This window comes from Apium graveolens, chromosome 2 (assembly GCF_009905375.1).
Source record: "Apium graveolens cultivar Ventura chromosome 2, ASM990537v1, whole genome shotgun sequence".
Classification (NCBI taxonomy): domain Eukaryota; kingdom Viridiplantae; phylum Streptophyta; class Magnoliopsida; order Apiales; family Apiaceae; genus Apium; species Apium graveolens.
In genome coordinates, this window is record NC_133648.1 from 319,886,471 (window position 1) to 319,904,939 (window position 18,469).

Consider the following 18,469-nt stretch of genomic DNA (forward strand, 5'->3'; position numbering starts at 1 on the left):
AATTTTTTTTTGAGTTGAATACATTCGTAAATAGTTGCGTTGATTGTTCTCATGTTCGATCTCATCGATAAGAAACATTCATCAACGATAAAAAATAATACTGAATTACATAATAGAGATAGATAAATTTATAGAGTACTACAATTTCTTTATTTATGATACTTCCTTGTTTTATTGAACTTGAAACATGAATAATCACAATGAAACAAAGTTAAACTAGTTTAAATTCCGTGTAATACATGAGTTCCGTTAATATTTAAGTAAAATTTAAATATTATTTATTTTATCATATATTAATTTTAATATATTTATATAAATATATAATAATTATGGATTGATAATCAAAAAAGTAAGAATGTAAACGATCTGCAAATATGCACTTAGAAAAGCAAACCACGTTGCAAGTTTTAGTAAACTTTGCTCTCTTTTTTTTTCCAAAATTTAAATATTTTCACAACAAAATTATTAAGAAAAAATGACATAATTACCACTATTTAGATCATTTATTACTCAAATAACACTTTTAGATGTAGATGGCCAAAAGTACCAATCTATTATGCCTATGTCAAAAGCATAATATTTTTTAACCCGGCCCGTTAATAACGTACCTATATGGACATGTACTACCCATCTGACAAAGCATGATTTACATAATATAGAAAAACTTTTAGATTGCCGCACTAAATCATGGCAAAATACTCGGCCAAAAAGAAACTTTCGTTAAAGAAGCACAATATTTTAACTTTCGTTAAAATGTTCAAATCGATTAAATTTTTAATTATTTAAAAATATATGTTAAAATTTAGAAAAAAAATAAATTAATTTTTTAAAACATTTTTTTTAAAAAAATTCAATGGTGCGTGACTCTAATTTTACAATATTATTTAGGGTTCAACCATTCCTATTTGAGTTTTAGAAATTTGTAAAAAAAAAATAATACAACAGTTTAGGGTTTAGGATTTAGAGTTTAAGCCCTAAACTCTTTATCCTAAACCCTAACTTAATCTAGGGTTTAGGGCTTCCGAACTCTAATTTAATTTAATAAATTTTAATATTTTAGGGTTCAACCATTCCTATTTGGATTTTAGAAATTTGTAAAATAAAAACAAAAATAATACAACAGTTTAGGGTTTAGGAACCTTAGGAACCAACCGTAATTTATATTTATGATTTTATATTTTAAAATGAAAATTAAATGTTTATGGTTCAAAAAAAATTAAATGTTTGTATTTTTGTTTAGAAGAAAAAGTTAAAAAATATGTTATCGAATTATATTTTATATCCGAATATTCTCATTGAAATGTAAAGAAACGAGGCGGACGGAAATAATAGTTTATTACACATTTAAAAGATGTGTAAGAGTATTATATTACGCACATACAAAATGTATATAAATGTATCACCCTTTTGCACAATGTTTCTTTAACAACATCTATATGTAATATGCATTCATCGAATACGTGACCCATATTACTCATTCAAAAAATACATAATACGCTAGTAAAAATGGCTAATATCTCCGCGTCGTGGTATTTCTGTCAATCCTCTTTAAAAAACTGTTACTTATGACTTTTGTCCAATTATTAATTACCCTAATCACTTCCTAGTTTCACATGCATTATGTTTTACCAAGCATCTCTTCCATTCGAATGACCAAAACAAAATTTTAAGATTTAACTTATAACTTTACACGGGTTATCTATTATTTTATATAATACGGATTCATCACAATCGCGCAGGTCATGCTCGTTTATTTAACACACTAATCCAGAGACGTCGGAAGAATTCATATTTCAAGGCGTATAGAAGTATTTCTTTTACCGATCCGAGATAATTTTCGTAAATCAAATATTTTTTTTAAATACTGATCGGTCATGAAGTAGTGTGTTAGATAAAGCACGCGTAATACGAGCCTGTATTCAGAATATCACCCTGTTCTTTTATGATCTTCTGATACTTTTTTCTCACTACTGTTCTTTTAGCTTTTGCAATTTCAAAACCATATATATATATATACACTCCGTACTTTCGGAATTGTACGGATAGTCGCGCCTCTTCACTTCAAAATTAGGGTTTGATCAACTTAAAAGCTCAACTATACACACTATTTCTGTATCTATGAAGATATTGATGGATTATGCAACACCTGAGAATCATCAGCTCAATATGTCTCATCATATTCGATTTTCGAGTCGATTTTCGAGAAGTGAAGCTGTGGAGGAGCAGAAGGCAAGGGACTCGAATTGGTTTTCGAAGATAATGAACTTGCCAGGAGCTCTTTCAGACAGGTTTGAAACTTGTTTGAAGGATTTTTTTAAGGTTTTTGATCGTATTTTTAGTTAACTCGAAGCTCGTGATTGTTGAATTTTATCGTTTATCGTGTATGTGATGTATGTAATGAAATATTATATATGCTTGTTTAATTGTTGTGTTCCGAGTTTAGGTTACTGTTTTAGGCCAGAGATTGGTACCTAGAATTGTGAATCTTTCGTGATTATAATTTTTTTGTAGTATGAATTATGTTTCGTATTTTCTTAATTTGACAATCGAGACTGGTGTTAGTCTATACAGTGTCGTTTTCTGCTTATATTCAATTGATATGCTATCGTTTAGAATTTTCGTTGCAAGTCAACGAGACTATGCGATAATTAATGAAGTCAATGGGACTTGCACTAATATTTCATGATAAATGAAGCAGTGCCACAGAGGGTAATAGGGGGAATTTACCAGAGTAGTAGTGTTTGTAATTGCGTATCAAATGTGGTATTCGAATGGTGTGCCAATGTTGCGGATCAATTTTGCACTACCTTTTTTTTCCAAATATTTTCTCCAATTCCCATTAAATGTTTATAATTTCATGCATCTCATTCCATTCACCCTAACCAAATAGAACATAAGTTAAATATGTTTTTTTTCTAGTTACATTACAAACATCTTGTTGTATATGAATGCTTAAATTGACACTTGCACTATACTACATATTTCTAGAACAATAAGAGCATCTACGCTGAAGCAATGTTATAATTAGAGATTATTAATGAAATTACGTTTCATTAATAAGCTCTTTACTAATAATCTCTTTGTTACTTGATAAGTGACAGATTAATATAGTAGTAGTTCTAGAGTAAAAATATACCACAACAACTTCTTCACATTTAAGAGCAACAATGCCACTTTATTCAGACAGAAGCCTTCCTGAGGATTTCACTGCTGATAAAAGGTGAGGCTTCACCTTGATTGTGCATGCTTCCGGCACTTTTTTCGCCAACTTTCTCGGAATATTTTGAATCTCCTAAAAGAAACATAAAAGTTAGCCACATAATTCACCGCAAGGAGTTCACAATATCTAACCCAACAAATTTTAACATACCTTATTGTCTTTCTCTAAGACACCTAGTATTTGGGTCAGTAATTCGCTAAGCGAACCATCATCACTCTCTTCAATTATGAGAGTCATAACTCATAATTGACTTCAAGCGTGTATAGATACCATGTGGATGATGATCCCTGTAAATTTAGTCAATCTCTGAGACACTAGCTAAAACAACAGTTAATGTAAAGAGGCAGTACTTTATCGAGCCCAGAAAGTTGGAAAACATCTCAAGAATCAGAGAGTCACACTGAAGATTTAGCATGGCAAGAGTTAACTTGACATTCTCTACATTTTCAAGAATGGACATCTTCTTGGAATAAGATCTATCAATGAAATTAGACCGTGTGTGTCACATACTAAGTTTCTATGAAGAAGTTCTAACTCGGGTTACATGGATGTTCTGTAAGCCAATTATCAGAATCTTTTGGAATTAATATAATAAGTAGTTACATTTTAGAAAAAGTAAGGAAAATTATGTATTTAGACCTGCATTTTAATTAGGAAAATTCGTTTATTTAATTTTGAATAAGGTTTTTTATATTAAATATTGAAAGTTTGTTCATATTGTTATTGTTACTTTTTCTATGTGTGAAATTTTTTACTTGGGTTTATCCAAAAATCTTAGTTTCCCAGCCGTATCCTGTAATATTGGTATCATTCATAATACAATTCTCGAATGGGAACCCTAGTTTCAATCTGTAGAACTCTAGTTGCAACAATCTTTAATAACCTCACTCGGAGATGCAGAGCTCTCCTATGTGACCATCTATTAGTAACGATGGACAAACAATGCAAGATTTTGAGACGAGAATTAGTAGATCTAAGGAGCATGGGCAATTTCAAGCAGAGGTTCGTTTTACGATTTTATCGATGAAGACAACCAAGTCAACTCAAGTCAATGAGTCAAACTCGACAACGGGTCCAGAAAATGGTTTTGATGGTTTGGAGCGAGTCGAACTGATGGGTCAGGCTCAAGTCAGGACGGGCAGGCGGGTCCGGTAGAAATGGTGAGCAATTTTGGGGTAATTGGAAGGTAAAGAAGTTAGACCTTCCCATTTTCGATGATGCAAACCCAGATGGTTGGTTCTTAATGGCGGAACGCTATTTCCATTTTTACATATTATATGGCGGTTTCACTAGATAGAGATGTTTTCCTTGTGGTGTAGGAGCGGGATAATGGACGTCGACCCATACGAAATTGGGCGAGATTAAAAGGAATGTTGCTTCTCTAGTTTAGGCCCACCTTAGTTTGTAGTTTACAAGAACAGTGGCTTCATCATCACATATTACATGGGTTGTGAAATATAGACGACAATTTATCGAGGTTATGGTTCCGTTAATTGGCGTTCCAGAAGAGATTTCGTTGGCTCTTCATGAACAGGCTTAAAGATGAGTGTAAAATAGAGGTGCGAGTATTGGGGCTAATCAATTTAGATCATGGTATGGAGCTAGCAGTAAAAGTCGAGGAGAAGCTACCGAGTCGTGGGTATCATAAGTCCAGTTGGGCGAGCTCGAGTCCTTCCCATTCAGGTACCTTGTAGCGCCATCTCTCAAATCTCGGTCTATTTTCCGGAGTTCTAGTTTTCACTCAATATTAGTTTTTTCTCATTCGTCGTCATCACCTTCTAGTCCATCTGTGAGGGGTGCGGGAAGTTTACCGGTAGCAAAGCCCATGAGGGAGTTTATGAGTTTAATGAGAAGAAGTTGCAATCGAAAAGGGATTAGGGGAGTGCTTCACGTGTGATGAAAAATGGTTGATTGGCCACTCTTGTAAAAAAAGAGGGATGAGTGTTATTTCAACCCAAGGGGAAGTTGGGGAGACTGAGACGGAAGAAACTACCATGATGGAGGAATGATGTACTGGGGGTGTAACAGAAATGAAGCAATCCAATGATAAATATCATTGAATTCGGAACTTCGAACCCCAAGACTACTAAAGCCGATGAGAGAGATATTGGGGAAGAAAGTGTGGTCATAGTTGATCCGAAGAGACCCACAAATTCATATCGAAATTGGTCGTGTAAAAATTGGGGTTACAGTGGTCAAAGCTAATGGGTTTGGTGTGTCATTAGGAAATGGGGGAAACAATGGCGGAGAAGGGGAATGCAGGAGTGTAGTGGTGGATCTACCGACAATTATTGTGGTTGAAGATTTTCTTTTTCAATGACACTGGACAATTCCGATATGATTTTAGTGGTGCAATGGCTTGAGAAATTGTGCACGGTTTTTACTAATTGGAAGATGCAGACACTTGAGTTTATGGTTGAAGGATAAATGTGAAGATTGGAACCTTTGTTTGGGGCGTTCTATGTTCTTGTTGAAGGGTATCCTTAGGACAATCAAGAAAGAAGGCCAAGGGTATTTGATCGAGTCTAATGCTCCTCCGACTACTGTTCAGCAAGAGAAAGGCAAGCATGATGAGCCTGCTGCACCTGAATTTAAAAGGCCACATTGCAGAAATATGAGCAAGTTTTTAAAATTCATGAGGGTTTACCCCCTCGAGGGGGCATAAGCATAGGATCATTCCAAAAGAAAGGGCTTACTTTGTTAGCGGCCGACCATGTCTTTATTCCCAGGCATAAAAGAATGACATCGAGAATTTAGTGTGGTATGCTTAAAGCCTGAATCATTCAACAGTCTACTAGCTCTTTCTCTAGTCCCATGATTCCGGTGAAGAAAAAATGGTTCGTGAAGATTTTGCATGGGTTATCGCGCATTGAATAAGGTCACCGTGGCGGATGAGTTTCTAATACCCATTATCATCGAGCTCCGAGCTTCATGGGGCTTCTGTTTTTAATAAATTGGACCTCAAGTTCGGGTACTGCCAGATTCGTGTAAAGGCAGAGGAATAAAAACCTGGATTCCGTACTCATGACACGCATTACGAATTCATAGCAATGCCCTTTGGCTTGAAGAATGCGCTAGCTACGTTACAACCACATGAACGCAGTTTTTAAGCTTCATCTTCGACATTTCATCCTCATTTTTTTTATTGACTTCCTCGTATATAGCCACGATGTAGGGTATCTCAAGAAACACCTCGCCACAGTTTTACAAACGCTACAAGAGCATAACTTGTATGCTAACAAGGACAAGTGTGAATTTGGGAAAGCCTAACTAGCCTATTTGGGACATGTGGTATCAGCTCAAGGGGTGGCGCTAGATGGGAGTAGAATAGAAGCAATGTTGCAGTGGTCGTACCCAGAAACTTAAGCAGCTACTTCTTTTTTGGGGCTGATTAGGGCGATATATTATCGCAAGTTTATCTTCGAGTATGCAACAATAGCACGACCTTTAACGGACCTATTGAAGAAGGATCAATATGGGTGATCTGATGAAACAATAATAACATTCTAATTGTTGAAGCAGGCGTTGGCACGAGGGTATAGCCATGCCCGACTTTCACAAAGAATTTGTAGTGAAAACAGATGCGTCCCCTTTGGGCTTAGGATTGTTTTACTCCATGACGGTCATCCAATAGCGTATTATAGCAGGATTTTGGGTTCGACTTAAATTCATCTACGAGAAGGACCTCATGGCCATCGTGTTTGTCGTCCTTAAATGGAAGAACTACTTGTTTGGGAAGCGATTCACTGTACGTGTGGATCAACAAAGCTTATTATTTCTGAAGTAACAAGAAGCAGGACCAGAATATCAAAATTGGGTAAATAAGTTGATTGTCTTCGACATTGAAATCCATATAAACCCACTTCTTTCACTACCCATTCCTTCCATTATGTGGGACGAGGTGACAATGAATTTTGTAGAGGGACTTCTAAAGTCTCAATACTGGGATTCGACTTTGGTGGTAGTGTCTCACAAAGTCCGCTCACTTCTTGACTTTGAAGCACCCGTTTATAGTACAAGGGGCGGCTTTGGTTCTCATGCGAGAAGTGGTCCATCCCCACAGGTTTCCTACAACCATAGTGTCCGACCATGACAAAATATTTCTAAGCTTAATTTTGGAAGGAACTTTTAAGGCTGCAAGGCACGATTTTGCATCATAGTACTACGTACCATCCGCAGTCGCACGGACAAGTTGAGGTTGTAAACAAATGTATTGAAACGAATCTATGGGGCTTTATCAGTGATAAGCCACACACATGGGCTTCTTGGTTGCCGTGGGCTGAGTTTTGGTATAACACATTATATCATGTATCTACATGATACACTCTTTAAAAGCTCTGTACAGAAGAGAGCCCCCTCTCCCCACCGTTGATTAAGTTTGTTCCTGGTAGAACATGATTATCATCAATAGAAGACTAACTTCAAGAATGTGATGCCATTATAAATGACATAAAGCCCAACTGTTACGGGCACACCAGAGAATGAAGCTACAGGTAGATATATTTTGGCTTGAGGTGAAATTTCAAGTAGGTGGGCATGTGTACCTGAAACTACAACCGTATAGGCAGCAGTCCCGAGCCAAACACTCATGTGCCAAGTTAGCAACTCAACAGTATGGGTATTTTCCCGTTATTCAACGTGTTAGGAAGGTTGCATACAAGCTTGTATTACCAAAATCATTACAGATTCACCTGATTTTTCATGTGTCGCAGTTAAAGAAGGCAGTCGGGATCATCCCAACAGCACCCATATTACCACCGACATCAGTGAGACCTTAGTTTGGGAAGGAATTCCGGAGAAAGTGCTTGGTGTCAGGAAGACCACATCTAGCTCTTCTCCCGACATTGAAGTTCTCATCCAGTGGGAGAGACTTCATGATTATGAAGCAATGTGGAGCAGTTCACAGACTTGGATCATATGTTTCCCTCTTTCCACCTTGAGGACAAGGTGGCTGTTTGGGCTGTGGGTGATGCTATGAACCCAATTAAATCCCCTATAAGGTTCATATAGATCAGGATGCCCAAGGGAGTGAAAGGCCCAAAAATATGGGGGCCCAAGTTACTTGATAGAGTATTAATATTAGTGAGGGGAATGGCATATTAGAATTTTTATGTTATAAGTATTGAGGTAGGGTAACATAGGGGTTTAGTGTATTTTTTTGAGTATCCGATTATCTTTCTGATTAAATTTCTTTGGGAGAGGCAACATCTCGAATATTGGTAAGTTTTGTTTTTATCAGTCTAGTATAATTTATCTACTCTATTGTTACTGTTTGTGCAAGTATTTATTCCATTGTTGGTGTGAATCAAATCTACAGCCGGCTTCGCGAGGGAGGAGGTAAAAGGAATTCTAAGATATCAATAAGCCACAGTACGGTTAAGGTAAATTATGAGTTTTTTAAATTTGAATTATTAGTATATATTAATTCTTATGGTGGTGCTTGTTGTGTGGAGTATAATATTGATTACGGGAAAGAAAAGGAAAGTAATATTTTAATTTTGGTAAGAAAATCTAAGTGAATAGCGGTGAAATCAGTAATTATTGTGATGTATTTTCAGAATGAAGTTTGTTTGAGTCATTGATATATGTAATGGTGGAGTTTCATAGTAGTTCATCGGAAATTGGTTTATGGTTGATGTTCAAAAAACTCAAAACCCGAAATCCGATCCGAAAGAAAGCCTGATTTGAGAAAAAGGCCTTCCTGGTTCTTCCCGACCCTCGGGCCTTACACAAGCCTCCTATTTACTTGAAAATCCTGCCCTTCCCGAATCTTGAAAATCCGGATATAAGCCCGAATTATAAAAACCTAGTTTTTTTAAAGAAAACCCGAATGAAGCCTGGTTTGTTTTTGATAAAAACCTATTTCAGCTCGAACAGAGCCCGAGCTTTTCAAAAAGACCAGATAAAAGCTTGATTTTTTATAGATAAAATATGAAAATATACAATATATTTTTATAAATTTCGAAATATTTTATGAATTAAAAAAAGCCCGGTTCAGTCTGATGCGGCCCAATCCGTGGACCTAAAATGAACCTCATATTTTAGAGGAAGCCCGACCCGTTTTTTTAACCCAAATTGGCTTAGTTCTAAAAATACCAGGCTTTTTAAAGCCCGGATAAAGCCCAGTCCAACGGGCTTTCTGTGCACCACTGGTGAGGAGAATGCCGGGGAATTACTTTCTAGGTGAATCAAAATAAAACTTTAGTTGTTGAACACGTGAAAAAACAAGGATATTACTTTGATATATTCTGATTATCTTCCTTAAACCAATCTTCTGCCAGCAAACAGCTCTAAAGAGCACCTCCTTTCAGATATCAAGTTGAGAGAATTATAAACACTCTCTAAACTGCAGTAGATACACTAAATGCAGGCCCAAGATTCTAGAAGCTAGGCAGGGAAAATGTACAGAACACACACACACACACAAACTGCAGTTTAACACAGAAGAGAACATGGATATTACTTGTGAATTATTCTGATTTTTAAATCTGAAATCTGATGTGATACAAATCTGCAAAGTACATTTAATAGTAGTCGTAGAATATTCTACATGATTATTAGATGCATGAGCTTGCTTGGGTCAATGTATAGATATTAAATGCAGAAGAATATCAAGAACTTTCTAATGCATGAACCTAATAATGCATAAGTTACTCCTTAATTATTCTAGAACGTTCTATGCACAATCTTTAAACGTATCAGGCGTATAAATCCTAGACTGAAGCATGACATTTGAGTAGTTGATTAATAGAATGTGATGTCCTATAGTAATTCACCAAGAGTTGGCTTTTGACTCCTGGATCACTGAATTCAAGCATATTCTTCTATGCAATGTTGTTATATGTTCTATAAATAATGTATTTGGATTTCTTTGAGCTATACATAGGGAATGCTAATTGAAATGTTTTCATGATGCATTAGTGTCACTTCAAATTGTGTATCATGAGTTCAATGTCATGGGGCATGTGCATGGTAATTGTGAGCTCCTGGTCATGGGGTTTGTACATGACAATATTAAGAGTTCCTGGCCACGGGGTTAGTCCCTGGTTGTTACAAGCTTTGTTATACGTGATTAATTCTAAAGATATTCATGGAATCTTTTAAGAACAAGTAAATGACTTAGGTTTCGAACATTATATCTATTATCTATGAAATATTCTAACCTCTTGACTTGTTACTTAATTTGTTCCTCCTACCTCTCTTCTTTACTTCACATGTTTTTGGATAGTAAAGTAACCAGCAGTTGTAAATGAAAAGTTGGGAAGAGTAGCAGTGGGAGGTATCAAAATTTAATTGGCTTAATAGTTTATGTGCTTCCCACTTTAGACTTCCAGTATTGTTCTATTGTATTCTCATAATAAAGAAGTTATCAGAGTTTCATGGTTGGGATACTTGTTTAGGGACTAAGTTGGTTGAATGGAATGTAGTTTTACTTTTTCTCTCAGCATCTATTTATATTCTAGATAATTGAGCGAGGTCATTCATTCCTCGAAGAGAGGTATGTAAGTATGCTGGTTTTTACTTCATGACAGACTACCAAGGAGTCTGAAGTCTGTAGTAAAAACTGTGTTTCTATTTCAATCTTCAGAGCCATGAGTAGTAGTTATGATCCTATTTCTAACTGTTAGAATATAATATAAATCCATTAGGGCCTTTCATTAATCCTTAATATTTTAGATGAGTTGGTTATTTAACATGGTACGAAGTTCTGGTCGGCGAGGGTCTCAAGTTTGACTCCCTGCCACCCTCAATATTCTCACTATTTATTATGGCACATGAAGACAAATTATTCCGAAGATGGGGGCCCGTGATCCATTCTTTGACCCAAAAATGGGCTTTCGAGTGAATGAGAGAGTGAGAGTATATTATAAGATCCAGTTAGGGTCATTCTTTAACACCTTAAGATTTTAGATGAGTCCTAAGGTATGGCTATAAATTCTATTCAAAATTTTATGCATAAATATAGAGAATCCAGTATATTGGACTTGGATAAAACTCACATAAGAAAACCTGAAAATGATATCAACCCTGATAGGATCTTAAATCTATGCTACTTGACAAATGTTGATCTTTATATGGACAGGGCCTTGGTAGGAGATGGTGCCAAAGTTGAAATCCCAAAGGAGTGCTCAGGCTTCAAATAGGTATGTATTTGAAAAAAAATTGACTTTTTAAGAAATGATGTGATACTTTTACATCGCTTAGTAATAAGTATTATCATTGGGTCCATTCAGGCCACTGAGATCTGCGTCATGCCATGCTACTTCCAGAACTGCTCCAAATAGACAGCCGAATAAGCAAATGTTGGTGTACTGTACTTCTCCTGATCTCTCAATTTGTTTTAAAGCACATTATTTCTCATTTCATGAACTTCTTTTGATCTTCAAAGTGTCAGATGTAGAGATCTGAATCCAAATATGTTGATATTTGAAGAGGGTGGTTTACTGGATGGAACAGAGGTGACATACTTTGATGATGGGAAGGTAGCGAGACTAGTGTTATGCATGCATTGTGCGTTTATCAAATAAATACTTATCTGTTAGGTTATTGGCAGCCATTACTAAAGGGCTACAAGGCAGGTTCTGAAATTTTCTGTTACTGCTGCTTCACAAAAGTAAGTCTCTTACTCCTCAATTTATTTTCTTTTACAATTTCGCTTCTCTTCTCTTCTCCTCCCATCTCTTCTCTCCCAGAAAATCTCGAGAGCACAGTATAAGTCTTTTACAAATTCTAGGGAAGTTATTGATATTCTAGCTTTGTACGTACAGACCAGTCCTTCAGGATTTGAAAAGCACGCGTTTTTGAAATCTGGAATGAATCTACACAAGAAACCGTGAGTCTTAATTCTCTCATTTAATTCATAAAATTTCTATAATATTATATTAGCCGTTTACTGTATTCTTGTAGGTATTCCTATATACAATTGGAAAATGGGCTTTCCCTCCATAAAGCAGCTCTGTATCTGAGGGAAGTACGTTCTAATATAGCAAATGGAAATTCAAGTGCAGATGGTGAGAAAGGTTTGCTTTGTGATAATTGTTGTAGTTTCTTCCACAAAGGTAACATACTGAAATTCCAAACCTGTATATTTAGCTGCACCTTTCACCAGTTTAAGGTCTATATGCATATAAATGTTTTTGTTGACGATTAATTTTAAGAATAAAATATGATACCATATATATGTGTGTGTGTGCGTGCGCACTTAAGAAACAGTATACTGCTTCATTGTTGTCCATGTTCCATTATTTCATACATAAATATGCCTAGTATACTGCTTCATTGTTGTCCATGTTCCATTATTTCATACATAAATATGCCTACTGCTAAAGTTTTTTAGGATTCTACAATATGAAGTGTATCTCTTTTCAGTGGTCAAATAATGTTATTGTAGCTGTTAAATTGTTAATTGTTATAATAAAATATATATTATATACCATATTTATTTATACACTTGTCCAATTATAGTTAAAGACTTCTATAACATATATATATATATATATATATTATTTTATCATCTGAATCATATTAATGGCTTCTAGAACTTCTCTCAGACTCCTACAACAATATGAAACTCGCCAGGGTTACATGTTAATGTAGAAAGTGGAAGCTTATCATCTAAATCAGCAACTTTTCTTTTTTTCCAGTCCAATGGCTAAGAAATTCACCAAGTAATTTACACAAAGTGGAGTGTTTAAGAACATACTCCCTCCGTTCCACTGAGATGTTTACGTTCACTATTTGCACGCATTTCGAGGCTTCTATAAAGTATAGTGTCATAATGTTTTTTAAAATTTTCTTTTTGAATAAAAGTTTAAACACAAAATTTTTATACATAAAAAAAAGTAAAAAAATATTATGGAATTATACTTTAAATGAGTATTGAAAAGCTGTGTCAAAAAGTAATGTAAAGAATCCAGTGGGATTGAGGGAGTAAATGTGTTGTCATTTGGGTTAATATGCTTAAAACCTGCACCCAGTCCTCTTTTGAGTTGATATATGAAAATATAAGCATTCTTTATCGGTTTAATAATTTAGAATTAGTCTGTAGCTGTTCTTTAGTTAGTTGTTATAGTTGTTGGTCTCATCAATTCCCCTGGTGCCCCTTGTATTTCATTTTGTTTGGCAATGTTATGCAGATTCTGCATCCTTTCTGATGAACAGTCCGGCTAAATATCAATGTGGGTTTTGTCGAAAGGAATGTATTGAGCAAAAATCTTATGCTTCTGAACATCCCATAATGAAGACAGATGAGTGTGCCACTTGTGCTGTTGCAAAGAATGAAAAACCAACAATTGTGTGCGCACTCGCAATGTGCAGGTTATTTACACCAGCTTGGCTTTGCATTTACATTTTTGTAACATTAATTATGTTCTGAGATAAGCAGCCATCATACACTAAAAGTGCTTTCTCAGATATTATTATCCCTTACTTTGTATTGCTGGATGTCCTTTTTTTCAGTGGTTATAAGAGATGTGATTGCGTTTTCGGTCCACTGGCACTCATAACCTGCGCACAGGTAACTGTATTATTTTTGTGTGTGTGGTTGAAGTTTCTTGCTAATTCAGATCTTTTATCTTTACACCAGTAATTTGCTTCACGGTTTGCAGATATGTTTGTTTTAACGTAAAGATATATTTGAAATTGCACAATATTGGAGTTGCCATCTCAAAATAACATATCTCATTAAGCTGTCCTTTTTATAAAATATCCATTATTTGAAGTATATATTTTTAGATTCTTGTTTGGTTACTTTGTCTATTTGCAGTGCGAGAAGGAATTCCATGTGGGCTGCTTAAAGGAGCACGGAAACTCTAATCTAAAGGTGTGCACGTGTATGTGTGTCAGCTATGTTACTCGGACTCGGCTAGAAGTGTCCGACATGGACATGTGTCCAAGTATCGGACTCGGCAACATTTTGGAAGATATGCATGTTTTTGGCTTAAAATAAGTGTCCGAGTCCGAGTCTGAGTGTCCATGTCCAAGTGTCGAGTGTCCGACACGGATACTCGAAGGTAAAATGAAGAGTCCGAATAACATATTGTGTCAGTATATATGTATTTACTTTATTAATATTTACTTTTTTCTAGAGATTTATTTGTGTCAGTATTATTATGTGTGTAATAATTGAAATAATTAGGCCCATTAATATAGATTTTAAAATAGAGGAGGTGCTAAAGATGTGTTTAAATGTGTACACCAAGCAATGTTAATATCCGGATTTTGATTAAAAGTCTAAAAATGACTGGACGCATTTCTGGCTTTGAACAGATATCTTAGTCAATTTTTTTTTGATATAAATATGTCCTATAACCTTACAATTGAGTATCTGTTATTATAAATTTTTGGGGTGAGTGACGATCGAACCTAGGACCTGGGACGACAGAGGATAAACTCTTTAATTATTTGGGCTATGCAACCGTGCTCATCTTAGTCAAACTTTAATGATGCAGGAAAAACCGAAGGGGAAGTGGTTTTGCAGCTTCGATTGCAAAAATATCTTCTCAACACTGGAAAATTTTATAAGAGATTACAGAGAAGAAAATTTTAGATGCAGGCTTCTATGTGCGAAAAGCATTTACAATGATGACAAATTGCTTTTGGATGCTACTTCCATCTTCTATGTGAGTCTGCATTGTTGTTTTATGTAGAGATTTTCTGTAGTTATTTTGCGCATGGCATGCGGGTCACACCTAGAATATGCACCCTTTGACGATATATTTTGCAGGGGCGGGACCTGACCCGAACCCGACTCAATTCGTAACCCGATTTATTAAGAGAAAATTCGAAAGTGAACCGAACACGACCCGCACAACCCGAAAGTGACCCGAAATGACCCGTTATTGAGAATTTCATTCCTTTCCACTTAATTATTTGCTTTCATTTAATTTTAGGTAATTTTAACTTAACCCAAAATTTGACCCGTTTACAAACACGAACACGACCCGAAACCTGAAATTGCCACCCCTAATATTTTGTTGAAATTGAACGTTAACATAAAAAGGATGGGTAATTTATGATTCTACTTCCAATAAAAATTATCACCCATATTCTTTTTACTTGCCTGCTTTCTTTGTTAATGTGTAAACACACTCAACCAGTGTAAATACAAATTAGTTAATAGGAACTACTTGGTTAAATTAAAAAGGTAATTTTAAATTTTCACTTACGTAACGTGATCATCACAGACAAAATTATCATTATATATCGTCATACCTAAGAACCTTGAAACTAAAATCGTATTAGATAAAAATTACGAACCCATTTAAATTCTTTACTTTTCATTCCAAAAAAAAAGAGGGACTGTTCAAAGCTACCGCGTCTATATACATGCATACGAATCCATCTAATTTAGCGTGTCGTATTATGTTTATACACATACAGAACATACTTTTGCATTAATATGAGATCTTCTATTAATAAGAGATCTTCTATATACATGCATACGAATTCATCTAATTCAGCGTGTCGTATTATGTTTTATACACATGCATAACATACTTTTGCATTAATAAGAGATCTTGAATCTGAATCTTTGCGCAAATTAACTACTTACACACACACATGCAAAAGTGGAATGTGTGTGTGTGAGAGAGAGTGTGTGTGTGTTTGTGTGAGAGAGAGAGAGATATGGTTTTATGGCTTATGGCAGTTGTGCAATATCTAACAGATTTGTAATAGGAACTACTTGGTTAAATTAAAAAGGTAATTTTAAATTTTCACTTACGTAACGTGATCATCACAGACAAAATTATCATTATATATCGTCATACCTAAGAACCTTGAAACTAAAATCGTATTAGATAAAAATTACGAACCCATTTAAATTCTTTACTTTTCATTCCAAAAAAAAAGAGGGACTGTTCAAAGCTACCGCGTCTATATACATGCATACGAATCCATCTAATTTAGCGTGTCGTATTATGTTTATACACATACAGAACATACTTTTGCATTAATATGAGATCTTCTATTAATAAGAGATCTTCTATATACATGCATACGAATTCATCTAATTCAGCGTGTCGTATTATGTTTTATACACATGCATAACATACTTTTGCATTAATAAGAGATCTTGAATCTGAATCTTTGCGCAAATTAACTACTTACACACACACATGCAAAAGTGGAATGTGTGTGTGTGAGAGAGAGTGTGTGTGTGTTTGTGTGAGAGAGAGAGAGATATGGTTTTATGGCTTATGGCAGTTGTGCAATATCTAACAGATTTGTAATACACTTGTGAGAGAGAGAGAGAGAGAGAGAGAGAGAGAGAGAGAGAGAGAGAGAGAGAGAGAGAGATATGGTTTTATGGCTTATGGCAGTTGTGCAATATCTAACAGATTTGTAATACACTTGTGGAACTGATATTTGCACTAGTAGTGGTTGAAATAATTCTTCTACTCTGTGCCTCAGGAAAGCTTTGGCATGATTAAAACTTCAGAGTCAGATGACCTTTTACGAGACATGGTTTATAGCCATAGGTAGACATATATTTTCCACTCCATTATGATTTTATTAATTAGTTTTTTTTTTCTGAATTGATCTTTATTCCTACTTATTCGTAAATATGAATATTCTCTCACAGGAAGACACAAAACAGACGGATGTATTGTGCGGTTGTGAAAGTGGGGTAAGAGTTACTCTGTTTAGATTGTTTATCGTTTCGTTTAATTCTTTTGTGTGATTTGTTTTGTCAATCTCTTCTCTTTAATTTGTAGGTCAACTGTTGTGGCTGCTGCCCTTTTTCGAGTTTTGGGGCAAGATTTTGCTGAACTTCCTTTTGCGGCAACTGCTATGGAAAATCGACGCAAGGTGAGTTTACCTCCTATACTAAGAAGTTAAAGTACAAAAATGACGCAAGATTTGGGACACATTAGTTGTTGACTTGTATCTATAAAGATCCCAAACACTCTTATTCTTATTGATGTGGGATGTACACATAATCTTCGTTGGATGCTGTAGATAAACAATTACAAAGTTTAAACAGCTACTGCGTCACTTTTTGAGCCTAAAAGCAACTTCAAATAGTGAACCACGGATTAAAAGAGGATTACACATGTAGTAAGAATTAACTTCATTCTATGAAGAGATTTTCGGAGAAGAGCCTTGAAGATGTGAAAACATGTAGACAATTTATATAGAGTTTACCGACTGCAATTCAATCCCAGAGCTAGTGATGTACATATAATGAACACTTTAGAGTGAGGATTATTTTTGAGGAAAGAGATGTCTGTGAGAAATTTTGACCCTACCTCTCTTCTATAGTTGATGATCCAGCAACTTTTGAAAGTTCATATTTTTTTCATTTTCTAAACCAGGATGGATCTATAGTTATGTATTGAGCTGTCTCAGTTTCAAAAGTTCATGTGATTAAAATTCAATATCTTTGTAAAAATGCAATTAATTGTTGTCCGGAAAATTGGAAGTTATTCATTATTTTAAAGACAAGGGAGTGTTATAAAATATGTGCTGTGAAGGCACTATATAAATAGTTCTACTTCGATAATGTAGATTTAATTCTGAACTGAAAAAACCTGTACAGGGATACCTTGGTGAGCTGATGTCTTACCTCGAGGATTTGTTAACGAGGTTAAATGTGAGGAAGCTAGTTCTTCCTTCTGCAAAAGAGTCAAAAGATATGTGGAAAAGGAAATTTAGTTTTGAAGATATGTCAAAAGAACAGGTATTGCCTTCCTTTTACAATTGAAAAATTTTCTAATATAGTTTTTTACAAGTAAATTTGCGCAAGTACATTGCTTCACATGCCCCTTTCGGTTTTCAAAAACTTGATTGGTGTAATTTATCATATTTCTGCTTTTGTAGAGAGATGAATTTCAAAAAATTTGTTGGGACGTGGTTACCTTCGAGGATGCAACCATGCTGCACAAAGTGATACCTAAAAAATCTGAGGACAAGCAAAACTCGGATAGGGAGCAGGGTTGCGAAAACCTCTAAACCTTTTTCCCTGTTTTTTTCTCTGATAGCTGCACATTTAATATGTAATTCTGCAGACTCCCCAAAATGCATCTTCTGCTACAGGCTAGTTTCTCAGTCTCACAGCGTCAGTTTAATGGTAGGACTGTTTAGTCATAGTACATGCATTCGACCAAACATAGAATGTTTTGTAGGCATAAAATTTCTCACATTTAAAAGAGGTACTTTAGTAAAGAATTGTCTATTTACTGCATGTATGATTTATATCTAAGTTGAAATGTGTTTATTTTCAATATGTAATTGCTATCATTATGT

At 35.2% G+C, this 18,469-nt stretch overlaps 1 protein-coding gene across 5 annotated transcripts; it reads left to right on the forward strand.

Annotated features, from left to right (window-relative positions):
* The first annotated feature begins 1,771 nt into the window (after positions 1-1,771).
* LOC141709023 (uncharacterized) lies at positions 1,772-18,447 on the forward strand. 5 transcript variants are annotated; one of them, XM_074512906.1, is made up of 17 exons: positions 1,772-2,288; positions 8,538-8,601; positions 11,304-11,364; positions 11,455-11,529; positions 11,610-11,703; positions 11,775-11,834; positions 11,989-12,053; positions 12,128-12,279; positions 13,357-13,537; positions 13,679-13,736; positions 13,986-14,042; positions 14,671-14,841; positions 16,634-16,701; positions 16,806-16,850; positions 16,939-17,032; positions 17,763-17,903; positions 18,044-18,447. In XM_074512906.1, the coding sequence occupies exons 3-17, from the start codon at positions 11,318-11,320 to the stop codon at positions 18,173-18,175; spliced, it is 1,440 nt and encodes a 479-aa protein (XP_074369007.1). In that variant the 5' UTR covers positions 1,772-2,288; positions 8,538-8,601; positions 11,304-11,317; the 3' UTR covers positions 18,176-18,447. The 5 variants fall into 5 exon arrangements, with proteins under 5 accessions (XP_074369007.1, XP_074369009.1, XP_074369011.1 ...); XM_074512910.1 differs by having other exon boundaries at positions 1,773-2,288; positions 11,455-11,523; positions 11,616-11,703; XM_074512909.1 differs by having other exon boundaries at positions 1,774-2,288; positions 11,455-11,523.
* Positions 18,448-18,469: the final 22 nt, after the last annotated feature.

Excerpts from the sequence above, each read along its gene's own strand:
- LOC141709023 (XM_074512906.1), top strand. The coding sequence starts at position 11,318 with ATGGTGCCAAAGTTGAAATCCCAAAGGAGTGCTCAGGCTTCAAATAG. Across the intron at positions 12,054-12,127 it reads ATGAATCTACACAAGAAACC|GTATTCCTATATACAATTGG; the intron begins GTGAGTCTTAAT and ends GTATTCTTGTAG. Across the intron at positions 14,043-14,670 it reads ACGGAAACTCTAATCTAAAG|GAAAAACCGAAGGGGAAGTG; the intron begins GTGTGCACGTGT and ends TTAATGATGCAG.